At 49.1% G+C, this 18,803-nt stretch overlaps 1 protein-coding gene across 1 annotated transcript in view; it reads right to left on the reverse strand.

The window, feature by feature from the left end:
• Positions 1 to 18,803, reverse strand: part of NPC1L1 (NPC1 like intracellular cholesterol transporter 1) — a 34,962-nt gene that overhangs the window by 4,649 nt on the left and 11,510 nt on the right. The window contains exons 5-16 of the mRNA XM_083753148.1: positions 16,973 to 17,101; positions 16,466 to 16,648; positions 15,100 to 15,214; positions 12,225 to 12,352; positions 11,938 to 12,075; positions 10,759 to 10,848; positions 9,296 to 9,486; positions 7,246 to 7,373; positions 6,423 to 6,552; positions 4,293 to 4,348; positions 3,867 to 4,017; positions 2,867 to 3,098 (exon numbers count right to left, since the gene is read on the reverse strand). Coding sequence (XP_083609274.1) covers positions 2,867 to 3,098; positions 3,867 to 4,017; positions 4,293 to 4,348; positions 6,423 to 6,552; positions 7,246 to 7,373; positions 9,296 to 9,486; positions 10,759 to 10,848; positions 11,938 to 12,075; positions 12,225 to 12,352; positions 15,100 to 15,214; positions 16,466 to 16,648; positions 16,973 to 17,101 — 1,671 coding nt within the window. The remainder of the gene's footprint in view (positions 1 to 2,866; positions 3,099 to 3,866; positions 4,018 to 4,292; positions 4,349 to 6,422; positions 6,553 to 7,245; positions 7,374 to 9,295; positions 9,487 to 10,758; positions 10,849 to 11,937; positions 12,076 to 12,224; positions 12,353 to 15,099; positions 15,215 to 16,465; positions 16,649 to 16,972; positions 17,102 to 18,803) is intronic.

Genomic DNA, 18,803 nt, shown 5'->3' on the forward strand with positions numbered 1-18,803 from the left:
GGACCAAGGCTGTCTAGGGTGAAGTGCCACAAAGCTTCTCCTGAATGCTAGGAAATAAACCCAGCTCCCTGATAGTTTTTGTTATGGTGGACAGAAACCTCTGTTTCGATGCAGTCCAACAGAGCTCTCTTTCAGATGTCTAGGGTTTGGCACCCCCTTCAGGAAATTCTGAACAGAGAGCTATTTGGAGGTTTATTTCAGAACACCCATTCGCAGGTAAGTCCCTTCTTCGCAATGACTTATAGAACTCAGGTCCTGCTCGTGGGCATCATCCAATAATGGGCATCAGGCTGTGAGAGCAGGGTGCTGGACTAGATGGGCGCCCTCTGGCCTGATCCAGCAGCAGAGCTCTTATGTTCTTAGTTAATAGCCAACTGACCTGAATTGGATAGTCTTTTTATGGTGGAAGTCCAGAATCAATAGGGAGGTGGAATCAACCTTTAAATAAATTTCTGATTGGCTACCTCAAAGGCTTAGCAGTGATGGAGCTTCTCCTACCACTGGTCTCAAAACCAATCAATTGCCACCAAATGATTCCCTTAAATTTACACAATCTCTCCCAATCACAATCACCTTAGAACCATCTAAATCAATGCTCTCTCAGAACATTTCCCCCCTGAAAGTGCTGCATTGCCCCAAGTTCTGTGCAATCGGGTAAAATATAAGTGACGAAGTTCCTTTCCTTTATTCCCAAACAAATATTCTTACATATAAGAACCCCCTGGCTTCCTTGTTTTCTCACTAAAATCTGTGCAACTTTCCATAATGTATTATGTCTACCTCTTTGTGTTCTAAGGATACTGCACAAATGTGTTGTTGAGTTCTGTGTCCTATGGGCTCTGGGGGAAGAAAACCAAAGTTTCTTACGGCTTAATATTTCTAGAGCTGGCCTCAAAGGGAGTGGTCCTTGCTAGTTGTGCTTAAAAATCCCCCTTTATTTAGGACGATTCATAGACTACTGAGAAAACTCAGTGGTGCACATGATAAAATTATCAATAAAACACCTAAATTTAACAAAACTGTTTGGAAAAAATATGTGTGTATAAGATAAAGTGTAAAGGAAACAGAAAAATATTTTTAAACAAATATGGATAACTACATTAAATTTCTGGGTAGGCTTGCTGAAATAAAGTTTTCAGCAAGTATCAGGAACAATATAATGAGGGCACCTGCCTAATGTCAATAGGCAGGGAGTTCCAAAGCATAGATGCTGCCTATCAGATTTGCAGCTCTCTTGGGAAAATGCAATAAGGAGCATTGCTTTCTTCACTTGGCTGATGCTCATCTCTCCCCATGATCTTCATTTCCTGTTCTGCACCCCACAAACCTGTCGCCCCAACTACTTCTCATCCATCCAGAACTCCCAGTTTGGGTATGTTGCTGTGGATGGAATTACTAAAAAAAAACTGTGATGGAAAGCAAATATTAGCATATGTGTTTGACAAAGCACGTGTGCAAGCTGGGTAATGTGTGCAAATAAGAATGTGCTTCCATGTGCCTCACATCAAATTGCATTATTATTATTATTATTATTATTATTATTATTATTATTATTATTGATTTATACCCAGCACATCCAGCTGGGCCTCCACAACCACTCTGGGCAGTTCCCAACAGAATATTAAAAACACAATAAAACATCAAACATTAAAAACTTCCCTAAACAGGGCTGCCTTCATATGCCTTCTAAAAGTCAGATAGTTGTTTATTTCCTTGGCATCTGATGAGAGGGCGTTCCACAGGGTGGGTGCCACCAGTGGCGTAGCGTGGGGGGTGCAGGGGGGGCCGGCCGCACCGGGCGCAACATCTGGGGGTTAGGGTGAGGGGGCGCAAATCCACGGGTTAGGGGGCGCAAATTACTTGCCTTGCCCCGGGTGCTGACAACTCACGCTACGCCACTGGGTGCCACTACCGAGAAGGCCCTCTGCCTGGTTCCCTGTAACCTCACTTCTCGCAGGGAGGGAACTGCCAGAAGGACCTTAGAGCTGGACCTCAGGTATACTGGACTGAGGCCATTTAGGGCTTTAAAGGCCAGCACCAACTCTTTGAATTGTGCTCGGAAATGTACTGGGAGCCAATGTAGGTCTTTCAGGATAAGTGTTTATTCTGTGGGGTGGGGAGGATTTTGTGTAGAATTTGCAGACTCACAAAGTCAGAAGGCGGAATCCCGTTTTGAGGCTAGACACCTTGGAAGGAACTCCACAATGACCCTTGGAAAACACCCCCCAAGTTGGGAGATTCTGGGGTGCCCTCTCCTGCCGCCCCCGCTCCACAAAGCCAGAGCTGTGCCCCAGAGCAGTTTACCTGTTTCAGCTGTGTATGACACTATTACTATATACATTATTGGCAGAGTTGTGCACTAGTTGACTGTATGTCTATAAGTATCTCCAGGCTTTGCTATGCACGTTGCACTTTAATTTGCTGAACTGTCAAATTTTGGTGCTGGAGGAGACTCTTGAGAGTCCCATGGACTGCAAGAAGACCAAACCTCTCCATTCTGAAGGAAATCAGCCCTGAGTGCTCACAGGAAGGACAGATCCTGAAGCTGAGGCTCCAATACTTTGGCCACCTCATGAGAAGAGAAGACTCCCTGGAAAAGACCCTGATGTTGGGAAAGATGGAGGGCACAAGGAGAAGGGGACGACAGAGGATGAGATGGTGGGACAGTATTCTCAAAGCTACCAGCATGAGTTTGACCAAACTGCGGGAGGCAGTGGAAGACAGGAGTGCCTGGCATGCTCTGGTCCATGGGGTCACGAAGAGTCAAACACGACTAAACGATTAAACAACAACAAGTCAAATTGCCCTTTATATTTGCAAGCCGGTTTGGTGTTTTGGTTTCATTGTATGACATGGGCTAGCTTACCGTCACCAGGTTGATGAGGGAGATGGCGTTGAAGGAAATGCCCCACAACGTCATGGCTCCCTGGGTGTCCACCAGGATCATGATGATGGTGAACAGGTTGATGAGTCCTGAGCGCAGGTCCATGCCCAGCAGGACACAGCAGACCAGGAAGGTGGGGAGCAAGCAGACGGCTAGGTTGATGACTCCCGCGAGGGCGATGCTCAGGAACTGCTCATAAAACACGTAGGTGATCCTGCAGGAAAAACCACAGCGGCCGTGGGAACACCAGCGAGGCACAGAGACTCACTTTGCCGCTCTCCCTGGAGCCTCGCTGACCCCAGGCGTGAAGAGCCAGGAAACTAGGGACAGTTCCCCACAAAAAAGGACAAGATGCCATTCTTAATCGGGATCTGCCATTATGAGACAGACTAAGTTGCGAGATTGATAGTCAGAGGGGGAGGTGAGCCATTGCTTTGTTATCATGTTTGTATTGTGTGTTTGAGTGGGCAAACCCTCCTCTGCAAAGACTGATTTATGGTGCAACTGGTCTGGGAAAATTAATAAGCAGACGCTTAGACTTTATTACATCGGAACAGACTAAAATGCCGCCTGCCGCTTGAGCAGGACTGTTGGATCAGCGTGTTGTGATTTAAGGAGAGCCTGACACAGTTCACACAGAAAAATAACAATGTTTGGTTTAACTCGCCTGCGGAAACAACTTGGAGGTTATTAGGAAGAAAAATGATAACAACTAGAAGACTGGAAGATGGGATTTGTGAACATCAAAAGCAGCAGAAATATGAGATGATTGGACCCTCACTGAGCTGAAAACATGGGAACCCCCAACAAAATTTAAAATTTGGCAAAATATTTGGACTACATAATATGTATTGGTATAATTCGTAATAATTAATCTGATATGATTGGATTGTTAAATGGAAAACTTAATAAAAATTATTATATATAAAAAAAGGACAAGATGCCCTTTTCGGTCCCTCCCCAGCCGCTCCCCACATCTTACGTGTATGGGAAGACCGTGAAGTCGGGGTCCGTTCCTGGCACCTGCCGCATGGCAGCAGTGATGTTGGCCGCCAGTTCCCGGGCCGCCTTCAGGGCTGCTGTGTACTCCTGGGAGTTTTTGAGGGGCGTGTGGTATGCCATGAAGCGGGATGCTGTGGAGAGAGGAGACAGGCGCTGCAATGACCCAGCCACCCAGAGGGGCTTCACCGCTTCGGAGGGGCATTAACCGCCTCCCACCTCTGAAGTGGTGCACCAGGGGAGATGGCTCTGGACTGTATATGAAGCCAGAAGCCCACCTCCCCGTCTGCATATCCCTCCACCCACCCTGGTTGCCACAGCAAGAGAGTCGCTGCCCTCCTGGCAAGGCAGCAGAATTCGCACCTGGGGCTTCTTTTTATTCTGGGGATGGGAGGGGGGAAACACTCACCTATGACTTCCCCATCTGGCCCCAGCCTCACAGACGTGTCATAGGCACCACGACCCCTGGAAAAAAAGATGGGGGGGGCATGTTGAGTCTCAGAGAGAAGCATTCCCCTTGGCAGACCCGATGCAGCAGGTGCAAACTGGAAATGGCCCCAGAGGCCTTTTTATTTTATTTTATTGATTTATTTATTGTGATTATTATCCCACCTCCTTTGCCCCAAGGAGCTCAAGGTGGTATACATGCTCCTCGCCAGCATTTTAGTCTCACCACAACAACAGCTTTCCTGTAAGGCAGGCTAGGCTAAGAGACACTGTGACTGGTCCAAGGTTACCCAGCGAGCCTCATGGTAGAGTGGGGAGATTCGAACCCTGGTCTCTCTCGGGTCTTAAATCCAGCACTCAAGGGAGAAGAGTCAGTGGAAGAAGATTGGAGGAAATTTAAAATTTATCTACAGAAATATTGTAAATTTTTGAATGTTGATGACATTGAAATTAAATGAAGGGGTTCTAGTAACAAGGTAAAATGTAAGATTGGATTGATATTAGATGAAAACTTGAAGCTATAATATGTGAGGAAAAATAATTAAGGATAAACTAACAGGATATGAATTTGCTGAACCAATTTCTAAATGGAATACAAAAAAGGGAGGCGTGAGGAAGTCAGGAAAATAAGTTAATCAAAGATGAGAAATTTAAAAAGAGGGGTTTTTGTTTTCTTTTTTGTGTTTTTCTTTTTTTCTTTTTTACGTTAAATGTATGTATTTTTGTACTTTTGTATCTTTGTATTTTTGTGTTTTTGTATTCTTCTTGTGTTTTTTTCTATTTGTTGTTTTATAATTTCTTTATTGTTAAAACTTAATAAAATATTATTCAAAAAAAAAAAAAATCCAGCACTCAAACCACTACACCATACTGGCTCAAAGCCCAGGATAGGAAAGACTTAGGGCATCCCAGCTGGCTAGCAGGCAGCCAAGCTGTTTGCCGCCAACAGTTCCCCAAACGGCTTGGAAACAGCCAGCCCCATGGATGTCTCACACATCAAGACCTTCCTTAGATGTCCCTCCCTCAGGGCCTGGATTTGGAGCTCTCTCCCCACTGAAACACGGGTGGCGCTGTGGGTTAAACCACAGAGCCTAGGACTTGCCGATCAGAAGGTCGGTGGTTCGAATCCCCATGATGGGGTGAGCTCCTGTTGCTCGCTCCCTGCTCCTGCCAACCTAGCAGTTCGAAAGCACGTCAAAGTGCAAGTAGATAAATAGGTACCGCTCCAGCGGGAAGGTAAACGGCGTTTCCGTGCGCTGCTCTGGTTCGCCAGAAGTGGCTTAGTCATGCTGGCCACAGACCCAGAAGCTGTACGCCGGCTCCCTCGGCCAGTAAAGCGAGATGAGCGCCGCAACCCCAGAGTTGGCCACGACTGGACCTAATGGTCAGGGGTCCCTTTACCTTTTACCCCACAGAGGTCCAGCTGCCCCCAGGAAAAAACCATGCGCTCCATTCCAATCTCCAACCTCCTTGTGGGTCATTTCCTGCAAAGTCCACCTGCAGCCTGCCTACTCTGGCCTGGCCTCATGGGCTCCACTGGCTCAATCTGGCCGCTCCTCAGCCTCCGAGCTCCAGCTGGCCCCCCTTTCCGGTAGGGGTGCCTCTACAACGCACAACCAGGAAGATTGGAAGAAATTTAAAGACTATCTTAACAAATACTATAAAATTAATGAAGGCTAGAATGACATGGGTTGGAAAATAATATGGTGTTCAGAGATGTAGATTAAGAAAAGGAATGGAATTGTCAAAAAACTTTGGGAAATAAGGGAATGGATTTACTGACTGGATAATGAAATTAGAATACAGAACGGGGAGGTATGAGGGAGTCGGGGAAAGTAGGTTGAGAAAATAAGGTTTGAAACTATACTTGTTGTTTTTGTTTATGTTTTTTTTATTGTTGTTGTTTTGTTTGTACATGTTTTTAATGGAAATCTCAATAAATATCATTTTAAAAAAAATACAACGCACAACCAGGCAAGGAGACCCTCTCGGGGGGGGGGGTCATTCCCTGCTGTAGGAACAATCGCCCAGACCCGAATCCTGACCCACACACATACACATACACACACACCCTGGTGCTTGCAGTACTCACGCCTTGGGGCACTTCAGGTTGGGCATATCGTGGAGGAACCAGGGCAGGAACTGGTGGAACTCCTCAACACTTGGCCGGAGGGTCCCGCTCATCAGAGGCATGCACTTTTTCAACAGGCAGGACAGGGAAGCTGGGGGAGAGAGAGGCAGAGGAGAGGCTGAGCCCCAGGTGCAGGAATCTCTGGTCCCCTCCAGCTGCAACCTTGTTGTGGTTCTGGACAGTTAACACTCCAGGAAGCGTTCTTATTCACTGGGTGCATTGCCCACATGAACCTGGGCATTTTCCTTTGATCTGTGCTCTCTGGGAGCTGCAGAGAGCAGTCTGTCTGAGAATGTGAGCAGGGTAATTTCGTTTTTGTTAGAGACAGAACGCTGTGAACACGCAGCTAGATTCTGTAGGTTTTCTTTTCTGTTTGTTGTGCCTCTAAATAAAGAGTGTTAGATTAGAAGCACTGGTGTCGAGCTGAGTTATTGAAGGCACCACGTCGACACAGACAAGCCATTTTATGCTGCGTGTGAACTCTGCTATCATCCAGCAACTGAGAAGCATGGCAGCGCGTGAGTGGAAGCGTGTAGGCGCCACTGAAGTGTCGGATTGCTCGTAAATCAGATATATTGCAGTGCCAATGCAGCAGACCCGTGGGTCAAAGGATTTACAACCCACAAACTTTAACAAACCTTGGGCAGGGAACCCCCCCCCCCCAGGGGATGTCCCACCACCCCCTATACTTTCATAGAATGATAAAGCTGTAGGGTCATCCAGCCCCACCCCCTGCAATGCAAGAATCGCAGCTGAAGAATCTCTGGCGGGTTTCTCTGCTTACTGTCGGTGGAGGGGCAGAACTGGTCCTTGTCTGGGCCGAAGCTGTGGATGCGGCAGCAGCTGGAAAAGGGGCTCAGCCAGTCAATGAAGTCGTCCACCCAGGAAGAGGCAGGGATGGCCAGGAAGGACCTGGGGGGAGAGACAGCGGCATGGAGGGGGGCCAAGGCCCACGGCCAAAGAGAGAGCGTAAGGCTCAAAGAGCAATAATAATAATACTAATAATTTATTATTTGTACCCCGCCCATCTGGCTGGGTTTCCCCAGCCACTCTGGGCGGCTTCCACAGAGACCAAAAATACACTAAAATGTCACACATTAAAAACTTCCCTGAACAGGGCTATCTTCAGATGTCTTCTAAATATCAGGTAGTTGTTTATCGCTTTGACATCTGATGGGAGAGCGTTCCACAGGGCGGGCGCCACTACTGAGAAGGCCTTCTGCCTGGTTCCCTGTAGCTTTGCTTCTCACAATGAGGGAACCGCCAGAAGGCCCTCGGCGCTGGACCTCAGCATCCAGGCAGAACGATGGGGGTGGAGATGCTCCTTCAGGTATACTGGGCCAAGGCCGTTTAGGGCTTTAAAGGTCAGCACCAAGACTTTGAATTGTGCCTGGAAATGTACTGGGAGCCAATGTAGGTCTTTCAAGTCTGGTGTTATGTGGTCCCGGCGGCCGCTCCCAGTCACCAGTCTAGCTGCCGCATTCTGGATTAATTGTAGTTTCCGGGTCACCTTCAAAGGTAGCCCCACGTAGAGCGCATTGCAGTAGTCCAAACGGGAGATAACTAGAGCATGCACCACTCTGGTGAGGCAGTCCAAGAGACTGGCAAGAGAGCAGGAGGCACGCACAGGGCACTTGCACCTCCTGGGCTGCCTCGGCCGTCTTCTAGGCCTTAGGCCCCTCCAGGAGCACCACCTGTGGTCTGCGAGGTGAGGGCTGCCCTTGGAGGCAGGTGCAAAATGAAAAGCCACAGCAGCCAAGCCCAGCCTGAGGTGCCACTGGTGAGGTGGAACGAGGAGGGATGGAGCTGATCTTGCAGTGATCAAATGCAGGAAGGTGGGCTCATCCTGCCAGGCACCTGATCCTGGGCCCGATGCTGAACCTCAAAATTTCAGGAGAAGCTGCTCAATGTTTGTCTGGTCCTCAGATGGTTGGGGGCTGCCTTGGTTTTGAGCTTATTGCCCTTTGGAGCCCCACAGACCACTAAGAATCTCCTGTGCCTCTTCTAGAGCCTGGAGGGCCAGACCACACTACCTTTCCTGTATGAATAATAATAATAATAATAATAATAATAATAATAATAATAATAATATATTATTTGTACCCCGCCTCTGATTGTGGAGGCAGAACACAGATGTTGTAGCTAGTAGCCATCAATAGCCATCTCCTCCATGACTTGGTCTGTTTTCCTCTGAGGTCTTGATAATAATAATGATAATAATAATTATTATTATTATTATTATTATTATTATTATTATTATTATTATTAATATTATTATTTATTTCTACCCTGCCCATCTGGCTGGGTTTCCCCAACCGCTCTGGGCGGCTTCCAACAAAGATTAAAAATACACCAAAATGTCACACATTAAAAACTTCCCTGAACAGGGCAGATGTTTTCTAAATGTCAGGTAGTTGTTTATCTCTTTGACATCTGATGGGAGGTCGTTCCACAGGGCGGGCGCCACTACCGAGAAGGCCCTGTGCCTGGTTCCCTGGTATGAAGCAAACTCCAGGCTGCTTTCTAGCATCTGCCTGGGGGTCTGCTGCTCCTTCTCCCCCAGGAAGGGTCAGGGCAAAAGAGCTTCTGCAACTGCTCTTTTGCCACCATGCCCTCCCCAGTCAAAGCATCTTTTTCTCTGCCCCTCTAAGACGAGCCCTCCAGGAACCCTCCCTCTCTCTATTTTTTCTTATGTTTCCTGGCAGGTATGTGGAGGAAAGAGCATGCAATAATATTCTGGCGTGTTTGAGGGCAAAACTGGGGAGGGGGGGCGCTTTTGTACACCCACCCACCCCCTTTTTACAGGAGCAGAATGGCTCCTCCGAGCGACTTACACGTTCGGGAACTGCACGGCGGACTGGATCTTCTGCGTCAGGGAGTTGTCATCGCAGCCTGAGCTGGAGCAGACCCCGTTCATCCCTTCCACCGTGGAGAAGTTGTAGCCCGGCGTGGTGACAAAGTAAGTTGGGGCCCCCACCATGAAGTATGTGTTCAGGTACTGGAAGTACTGCAGCATGTAGGAGTCCTGGGGAGAGCAGAGCATGAGAACATAAGAACTGTTAAGTTGTGGGTGAACATATCAGACGACACAGCGATTCTTCAAACAGCTCTTCTTTATTCACAGGCCAGAACAGAACTGAACTGAAGAGCTCAGTCAGCCTGCTTATATAGAGCTCCAAAACAATGTAACTGTAGCAACTTTCTAAAACTATCCAATCACTGAAGGTTACTTTCGATCCTTCATTTGCATACAAACTATCCAATCACTGAACGTCACTTTCAATCCTTCATTTGCATAACTATCTACAGTATCCCCCTGCCGGCCCAGGGTGAGAACTTCAGTACATAACAAGAACCACCTAGGACATGTGATAAAATGAAGGGGAAAAAATTGGGAACTGATCTATAATGAATTTAAAAAGATGCTTAAATATACTTTCCCAAAAAGGCCTGAAGCTTTTTTGCTAGACTTGATGGGGGAAGATATTAAGAAAGTAGATCAAAGATTATTAATGTATGTTACGACTGCTGCCAGAATCTTGATAGCCCAAAAATGGAAAACACAGGAATTTCCAACTGTGAAGGAATGACAGGCAATGATGGTCAAATAGGCGGAATTAGCAAAACTGACCCACAGGATTCGCAATCAGGAGGAAACAAAGTACCAAAAAGAATGGAGTAAATTCATGGACTATATAAGTGAGAACTGTAGAAAGTTGAAGACGTTAGCAGGACTGAAATAAATCTTATGACATGGCTTAGATATTACTAAGGAAGTGTGGATTTGAGACTGGAATAAGAAAACCTTCGGAAGGGAAGGAGGGAAGTTAATCGCTCTATGGAGCGTAAAGTAAGACATGAAATATTTATAATAAAATTTAATAAATATAATAAAGATATGAAATATTTATACTTCATTAAACAGGAAATACGGTACTATTTTTAATGTTGCTGTCATTTTGCTTGCTTGCCTTACGATAAAACTGTTGCTCATTGGACCTGTTTATATTGTCATTTTTTTGTATTCATATTTTTATGTTTCTTTTTATTACTCCGTCCCCTGCTCTGGGACTGAAAACATTCTATGAAGAGCGAGCTATAAATCCTGCAAATAATTTAATTAACAAAGCTACTGGAGGAAGCCAGGTGGAATTAAGCAGCTCCCTTCGTTAAGGTGCAGAGCACTCAGACTCAGCCAAGTCCTCAAGTTCCCTGAAGGAACTTCCTCGTGGAGAAGCCTCTTGGGGAAACATCATCATTACTGGCCCAGAAGACCAACAAGCCAGCCAGCTCTTACCGTGGGCATGGCGAGCTCCTGATTCAGCCCCACTTCGACATGCAACATCAGGAAGATTCCAGCGCAGAACATGAAAATGAAGATCAGCATCTGAAGGTAAGAACGCAAGAGGGTCTCTGTAGGTGAAGCAGCAGGATCAGGCCAAAGCGTCTAGTTCAGAATCCCAGTCCTCCCTTGCCCAGGGACCAACTAGAGGCTCCCAGGAAGCACACAAGTCTGACCTGAAGGCCATTATTTTATGTGTTAGTTGGATTCCCCCCCCCCCCTCCATTCGCTCCACCCGTCATGGGTGGGTCTGTGGGCTCCCCACATGGTGTCTCATCCTGACCATGGCCTGCTTAGTGGTGGCCCCCCTGGACCTTCAAGTCACACCCTCTCCCACCTCTGATCCTGGAGGAGGTAGATATGGACTACAGTAGCTTGGACTACTGCAATACGCTCTACGTGGGGCTATCTTTGAAGGTGACTCGGAAACTGCAATTAATCCAGAAAGCGGCAGCTAGACTGGTGACTGGGAGCGGCCGCCGGGACCACATAACACCAGTCTGAAAGATCTGCATTGGCTCCCAGTACGTTTCCAGGCAGAATTCAAAGTCTTGGTGCTGACCTTTAAAGCCCTAAACGGCCTCGGTCTAGTATATCTGAAGGAGCGTCTCCACCCCCATCATTCTGCCCGGACACTGAGGTCCAGCACTGAGGGCCTTCTGGTGGTTCCCTCCCTGCAAGAAGTGAGGTTACAGGGAACCAGGCAGAGGGCCTTCTCAGTAGTGGCGCCTGCCCTGTGGAACACCCTCCCACCAGATGTCAAGGCAATAAACAACTATTTTACTTTTAAAAGACACCTGAAGGCGGCCCTGTTTAGGGATGTTTTTAATGTCTGACGCTGTATTATTTCTGATATTTGGTTGGAAGCCGCCCAGAGTGGCTGGGGAGACCCAGTCAGACGGGCGGGGTATAAATAATAAATTATCATTATTATATTAGATATGGCTTCCAAGACTAACAGCCACCAAGGGGGAGTTGGTTAAGAAGGCTCAGAAAGAAGGATTCTTCTCCCCGTACCCTGTGTTCTCTCCTGCCTCCTTCTTGCCACCTTGCCTGCTCTCTGCCTTGGATTCACAGACACACACACACACACACCAGAAAACCACCCTCTGCCACCTAGCCAGCAGCACTCACCACCATGAACCGGACGAAGCTGTTGAGCAAGAAGGGAGCATAGAAGCGTTCTATGAAGGTGCGAAGGAGACTTCTTTGCTTCTTCTCTGGGCTCTTCTCCTCCAGTTGGACGCAGCAACACAGGTCAAAGCGAGAGGCCTGTGGGCAAAAGGGGCGCCAGCTGAGGACCCCATTGGAGTGTGGGGCTGGAGAGGAGGAGGAGGGGTGGTTGTTGAAGCCTGCAACCCCAGTCAGTAAGGAAACCCTCCCGCCTCAAAAATGCACTTTAAAAGAAAGGCCCCACCCACCTTCTGCCTGCGGGCATCCAGAGACAGCAAGGCCACAAACATGGACACCTGGAGCAAGAAGTCAAAGAGGACGGCCAGGGCAGCGTTCAAGGCAAAGGTCCGGACAGCCGGCATCTCCGACAGGCCACCTAGAAGCAGGAAGGGAGGCGTAAGGTCCAGCAGCAGATCCTGGCTGCTGGATCAGGCCAAAGGCAGTGGTCCACCCTGCCCTCACAGTGGCCAACGAGCTGCCCCATTGGGAAACCCATAAGCAGGATCCAAGCAAAAGGGCCCTGCCCCCAACTGTGGCTTCCTGTAACTGGGATTCAGAATACACTCGGAGTCAAGAGTGGATTTCATGCTCTTTATTCAGCTCATAGTGGTGAGGAGGAATGGAAGTTCCCCCAGAATGTCTGCTTTGTATACATTATTTACACAATGGGCCCCATGTGATTGGCTAATTCCGGGATTCACCTGTAGGCCAATCAGGTTACGGATTCACTTCCACCTGGAGCTGGATTGGGTGACTCCTGTGGACCAATCAGACTGCTGCATTCTGAATCCTATTGTTCTAGGGCCAATCAGACTGCTGCTTCTGGATCCTATTGTTCTAGGACCAATTAGACTGCTGCTTCTGGATCCTATTGATCTAGGACCAATCAGACTGCTGCTTCTGAATCCTATTGTTCTAGGACCAATCAGGCTGCTGCTTCTGGATCCTATTGTTCTAGGACCAATCAGACTGCTGCTTCTGGCTCCTATTGTTCTAGGACCAATCAGACTGCTGCTTCTGGATCCTATTGTTCTAGGACAAATCAGACTGCTGCTTCCATATGGGACAGCTGCGTATTCCTGCATTGCAGGGAGTTGGACTAGATGATCCTCGGCGTCCCTTCCAACTCTACAATTCTATGATTCTATGATTCTGGATCCTATTGTTCTAGGACCAATCAGACTGCTGCTTCTGGATCCTATTGTTCTAGGACCAATTAGACTGCTGCTTCTGGATCCTATTGTTCTAGAACCAATCAGACTGCTGCTTCTGGATCCTATTGTTCTAGGACCAATCAGACTGCTGCTTCTGAATCCTATTGTTCTAGGACCAATCAGGCTGCTGCTTCTGGATCCTATTGTTCTAGGACAAATCAGACTGCTGCTTCTGGCTCCTATTGTTCTAGGACCAATCAGACTGCTGCTTCTGAATCCTATTGTTCTAGGACCAATCAGACTACTGCATTCTGAATCCTATTGTTCTAGGACCAATCAGACTGCTGCTTCTGGATCCTATTGTTCTAGGACAAATCAGACTGCTGCTTCCATATGGGACAGCTGCGTATTCCTGCATTGCAGGGAGTTGGACTAGATGATCCTCGGCGTCCCTTCCAACTCTACAATTCTATGATTCTATGATTCTGGATCCTATTGTTCTAGGACCAATCAGACTGCTGCATTCTGAATCCTATTGTTCTAGGACCAATCAGACTGCTGCTTCTGGATCCTATTGTTCTAGGACCTATCAGACTGCTGCTTCTGGATCCTATTGTTCTAGGACCAGTCAGACTGCTGCTTCTGTATCCTATTGTTCTAGGACCAATCAGACTGCTGCTTCTGGATCCTATTGTTCTAGGACCAATCAGACTGCTGCTTCTGGATCCTATTGTTCTAGGACCAATCAGGCTGCTGCATTCTGAATCCTATTGTTCTAGGACCAATCAGACTGCTGCCTTTTGGATCCTATTCAACTCAGTACGTAACACTGCCCCTGACTGCGGAGGCAGAACAGAGCCCTCCTGGCCAGTTGCCATCAACAGCCCTCACTTCCTCCATGAATTTGTCTCATTCACTTTTACCTCCATCCAGATTGGGAGCCATCACTTTCATCCTTGAGAGGGAGACCCACTGTTTGGCTATGCGCTGCGTGAAAGTCCTAGCTTTTACCTGTGCTGAATCTTGCAACATTAAGCTCCATTAGATGTCCATGAAAAAAAAGGTACAGGGTGGACCTCCTGGGCTCTCTGGCCACAGGGCGAGTCAGGGTCAGCTTTAAGCTTTGGGTTACTGCCACTGCCTTGTTTTCTTCTTTTCATCTCTCAGGGCTGAGCCCACATTGGGGTTCTCCTGGCTTTTCAGGACCCCAATCCCCTTGCAGCTTTGCCTGTTCCAGCGCTCGCTCACCCCCAGGCTTGTCACAAGCTGGGATGAGGGCATCCCTGCAAGAAAGCCTTTGGCCCATTCTAACTGAGGGACATGGGTGGCGCTGTGGGTTAAACAACAGAGCCTAGGGCTTGCCGATCAGAAGGTCGGCAGTTTGAATCCTCACAACGGGGTGAGCTCCCGATGCTCGGTCCCTGCTCCTGCCAACCTAGCAGTTCAAAAGCACGTCTAAGCGCAAGTAGATAAATAGGTACCACTCCAGCGGGAAGGTAAACGGTTTTTCCGTGCGCTGCTCTGGTTCGCCAGAAGCGGCTTAGTCATGCTGGCCACATGACCCGGAAGCTGTACGCCGGCTCCCTCGGCCAATAAAGCGAGATGAATGCCGCAACCCCAGAGTCGATCATGACTGGACCTAATGGTCAAGGGTCCCTTTACCTTTAACTGAGGGATTGTCTCATTTCCACATTCTATGCAGTTTTTTATCAGCCCCGCCCTTTCCCCAGCAAAACCTGCTCTTTAGCACTGAATCAGTGCAAACATCCATCCGCAGGAAACCTGGCTGACGTTTGCTCTGAGATTGAAAAGCAAAGATGGGCTTTTTCTGGGGAGAAGTAGCATGATGAGCAGAAGTCTAGGTGAGCCCCGAGAGCCCTGCCACCCTTCTCTGCCCAAACCTGGCTGCATTTGGCCACCAGGGTTTTGTACCCGACTCCATCCTCGGAGAAGGAGTGGCTTTGCTCACCCAGGAAGAAGCAGATGACTTCGGAGAGGCTGCAAAGGAGCATGCTGGGCGCCACGTCACCCAAAACCCGACCGATGTGTTGCTCCGTCGTCTCCCCAGGCCGTGGCTCACACCGCTGCAGTGGGAGGCAGAGGAAGGGGGTCTGAGAAACAGGGGGTCCTCACCCACAGAGCAGCAAGGCGGAGAAGTCAAGGTGTCTTCCAGGGTTCTCAAACAGGGGTGGTCTGGCCTCAGCTGTGTGCAAAGGTGTCCCTGAAATCTGGGCTCTCTCAGACCCCCCTTCTCCTTCCCCAAGGCTCAGCAGTCCTGAAGTAGGGGAGCTGCTCTGTTCCGGACAGGGCCAGCCTACCCAGAAACTCCAGCGGGTGCAGAATGCCGCGGCGAGACTCCTTACGGGGTCCTCACTGCGAGATCACATTCACCCGGTGCTATACCAGCTGCACTGGCTCCCGGTGGAGTACAGGATCAGGTTTAAGGTGCTGGTTTTAACCTTTAAAGCCCTATACGGCCTAGGACCCTCATACCTACGGGCAGTGGCATAGCGTGGGGAGTGCAGGGGGGGCCGGCCGCACCAGGCGCAACATCTGGGGGTTAGGGTTAGGGGGCGCAAATCCACGGGTTAGGGGGTGCAAATTACTTGCCTTGCCCCGGGTGCTGACAACCCACGCTACGCCACTGCCTACGAGACCGCCTCTCCTGGTATGTCCCACGGAGGACCTTATGCTCTTCAAACAAAAACATCTTGGAGATCCTGGGCCACAGAGAGGTTAGGCTGGCCTCAACCAGAGCCATTGCTTTCTCAGCTGTGGCTCCAATCTGGTGGAACGCTCTGTTACAAGAGACTAGGGCCCTGCAGGGCCTGCAAGACGGAGCTGTTCCACCAGGCCTTTGGCCAAGGCACAGCCTGACCCCCTCCTTTGGTAATCCTCACAGAACTCTAGCCCAGTGGTTGCTATTGATTTGATTTGAATTAATTTTATAATGAAATGATTTTAGAATGTTGTATTATTTTGTTGTTGTTAGCTGCCCCGAGCCCGGCTTTGGCTGGGGAGGGCGGGATATAAATAAAATTTATTTTATTATTATAAATTTGTTACCCATGAGGCTGGGTGAGGCGGTTGCTTTAGGCTGCAGGCTGGGGACAGGTGGCAGGAGTGGTAGATCTGGACCCCCCAAGAAGCATGCTGCGTGCCGCTGCTTGGCCCCATTGCCTGGGGCTGCTGCCTAACTAGAGCAGGGCCATGGCTGCCTCTGCTTGTGCCTCTTTAGCCTCCGTTGCTCCTCCCGCTCAAGCAGCAAAAACACCTTTGTTCTGGACATGCCAAGCCTTGGGAGCCAAGGACACCCCTCCCGGCATTTCTCGCACCTGGTACTCCAGCACGAAGATGAAGATGTTGTCCGCACCGACCGCCAGCACCAGGAAGGGGACGACCTCGATGATGATGAGGGAGGAGGGCAGCCCTATGTAGGAGTAGAAGCCCAGGGACGACAGCACAGCCCCCAGGACCACCAGGATTCCTCCGAAGCCCAGCGTCACCTTGGAGTCCACCTGGAAAGATGAGGCAAGGCGTGGTGACGAGAGGGTGCTCCTCAGCACAGAGGACGCACAGAGGCAAGCCCAGTTCTTGCACCTGCTTCTACACCCAGAGAGGCGTGAAGCCTCTTCCAGATGTTGTGCTGTGTCCAGGAGAAGAGCAGGGCTCTCTCCGTGGTGGCACCAAACTCCGGAAGCACTCGGAAAGCAGCTGCTCCTTAAGTACTGGAAGCCTTGATGCTGCAGGAGGGACTGGAGCTCCTCTGTGCCCCCGCTCCTCCTCCTCCTCTTGGGTCTGGCCACCTCCACCCGCCTTGCCGTGGGGCAGCCCCTTCATACCAGAATGCGCTTCCAGCTGGAGTACTCGCCCAAGGCCAGTGCAATGTACACAAAGATCACCAGGTAGCTGACAGCAAAGATGGGGAGATCCTCCCAGGTGGTGCGGTTGATCTCGTCCTCCAGTGAACGCTGCAGGCATTATGGGGGGAGGAATAAGAGGGCCTTAGAGTCTATAGGGGAGAGTTTGCCTGAGCCATCAAGGGGAAGACTTTCCACCTGCCTTCCCCACACCCTTCCTGGCGGGTGTGGGGCAGATATGGCTTTTGCTGCTATTTGGCTTTTGTTTGCATTTTATTTGGATGTTTGCATTTTATTGTTTTTAGTGTTTATTAGCATGAGATGTTTGCCCTAATGATATTACGCCTGGCTTTTTGGTTCAATTGTGCTCTGTTCCCTAACTGTTAATGCATTATCTTGAGATGTTTTTATATATTTATTTTGTGAGCTATCCTTAACAGAGTTAGAAACTGAGATAGCAAAGCTAGGATCTGAATGGAGGTTATGAGCGCAACAACGGAATGTCTGGGAGCACTTTTTTTCATAACAAGAATACAAAGCTGAAAATGAACAAACTGCAGCTGAAATATTATGTTCATTTTTCACAAGGTCTAGTCCTTCATCTGCCCGCCCTCTGTAATCTTCTTAAGAGGGTCCCTTCTCCAGTCTTCAGAGCAGCTGGAAGTGGGGAGGAAGAAAAAAAGTCCTCCTTTCCTTCCGCTCTGCAGTTTTAATCTGAAATCTCAGGCGCCCAGAGCTCGCGCTAACGAAATTCCCTGTCGCAAAACAATGAGAGTTTCGAATACTGCACCTTGAGCACGGAAAAGCAGCAGGGGAAGGACAACCAATGGGAAAGGCCAGCTCAGCACTGGCTTCTCAGGCACTTAAGATGCTCAAAGCGCATAACTCAGGCCGGCCCTCCACATTCCTTGCACCAGCCAAGAGATGCCCCTGATTCTGTGCCCACTCAGCTCAAGCTCTCCAGGCACACAAGGATGAGAGGGACATACAGTGGTACCTCGGGTTAAGAACTTAATTCGTTCTGGAGGTCCGTTCTTAACCTGAAACTGTTCTTAACCTGAAGCACTACTTTAGCTAATGGGGCCTCCCGCTGCTGCCGCGCGATTTCTGTTCTGTTCTGTTCTCTGTCCTGAGGTAAAGTTCTTAACCCAAGGTACTATTTCTGGGTCAGTGGAGTCTGTAACCTGAAGCGTATGTAACCTGAAGCGTCTGCAACCTGAGGTACCACTGCACTACTTGAAAAATCCCAAAGTTTAAAAATGATGAACATCAGGCTGTCCTGGCACATTTTTCTCCTCTCCTCTGCCACCGACCTGACTGATTTGGGCAGCAAGGGCAGAAAGAATAAGAATAAAGTAGACACAGCACAGGAGGGGAGTGGGGATGGAATATAACCCTCTCCAATCAGCCTAGCTTGGGACGTGGGTGGCGCTGTGGGTTAAACCACAGAGCCTAGGACTTGCCAATCAGAAGGTCGGTGGTTTGAATCCCTGTGACTGGGTGAGCTCCCGTTGCTCGGTCCCTGCTCCTGCCAACCTAGCAGTTCGAAAGCACATCAAAGTGCAAGTAGATAAATAGGTACCACTCCGGCAGGAAGGTAAATGGCGTTTCCGTGCGCTGCTCTGGTTCGCCTGAAGCGGCTTAGTCATGCCGGTCACATGACCCGGAAGCTGTACGCCGGCTCCTTCGGCCAATAAAGCGAGATGAGCGCCGCAACCTCAGAGTCGGTCACGACGGGACCTAATGGTCAGGGGTCCCTTTACCTTTTAATCAGCCTAGCAGGTCACTTTGGGGCTGGCTGGACACCTGGGGT

The sequence above is a fragment of the Podarcis gaigeae genome (genome assembly GCF_964106915.1).
Source record: "Podarcis gaigeae genome assembly, chromosome: 8".
NCBI lineage: Eukaryota > Metazoa > Chordata > Lepidosauria > Squamata > Lacertidae > Podarcis > Podarcis gaigeae.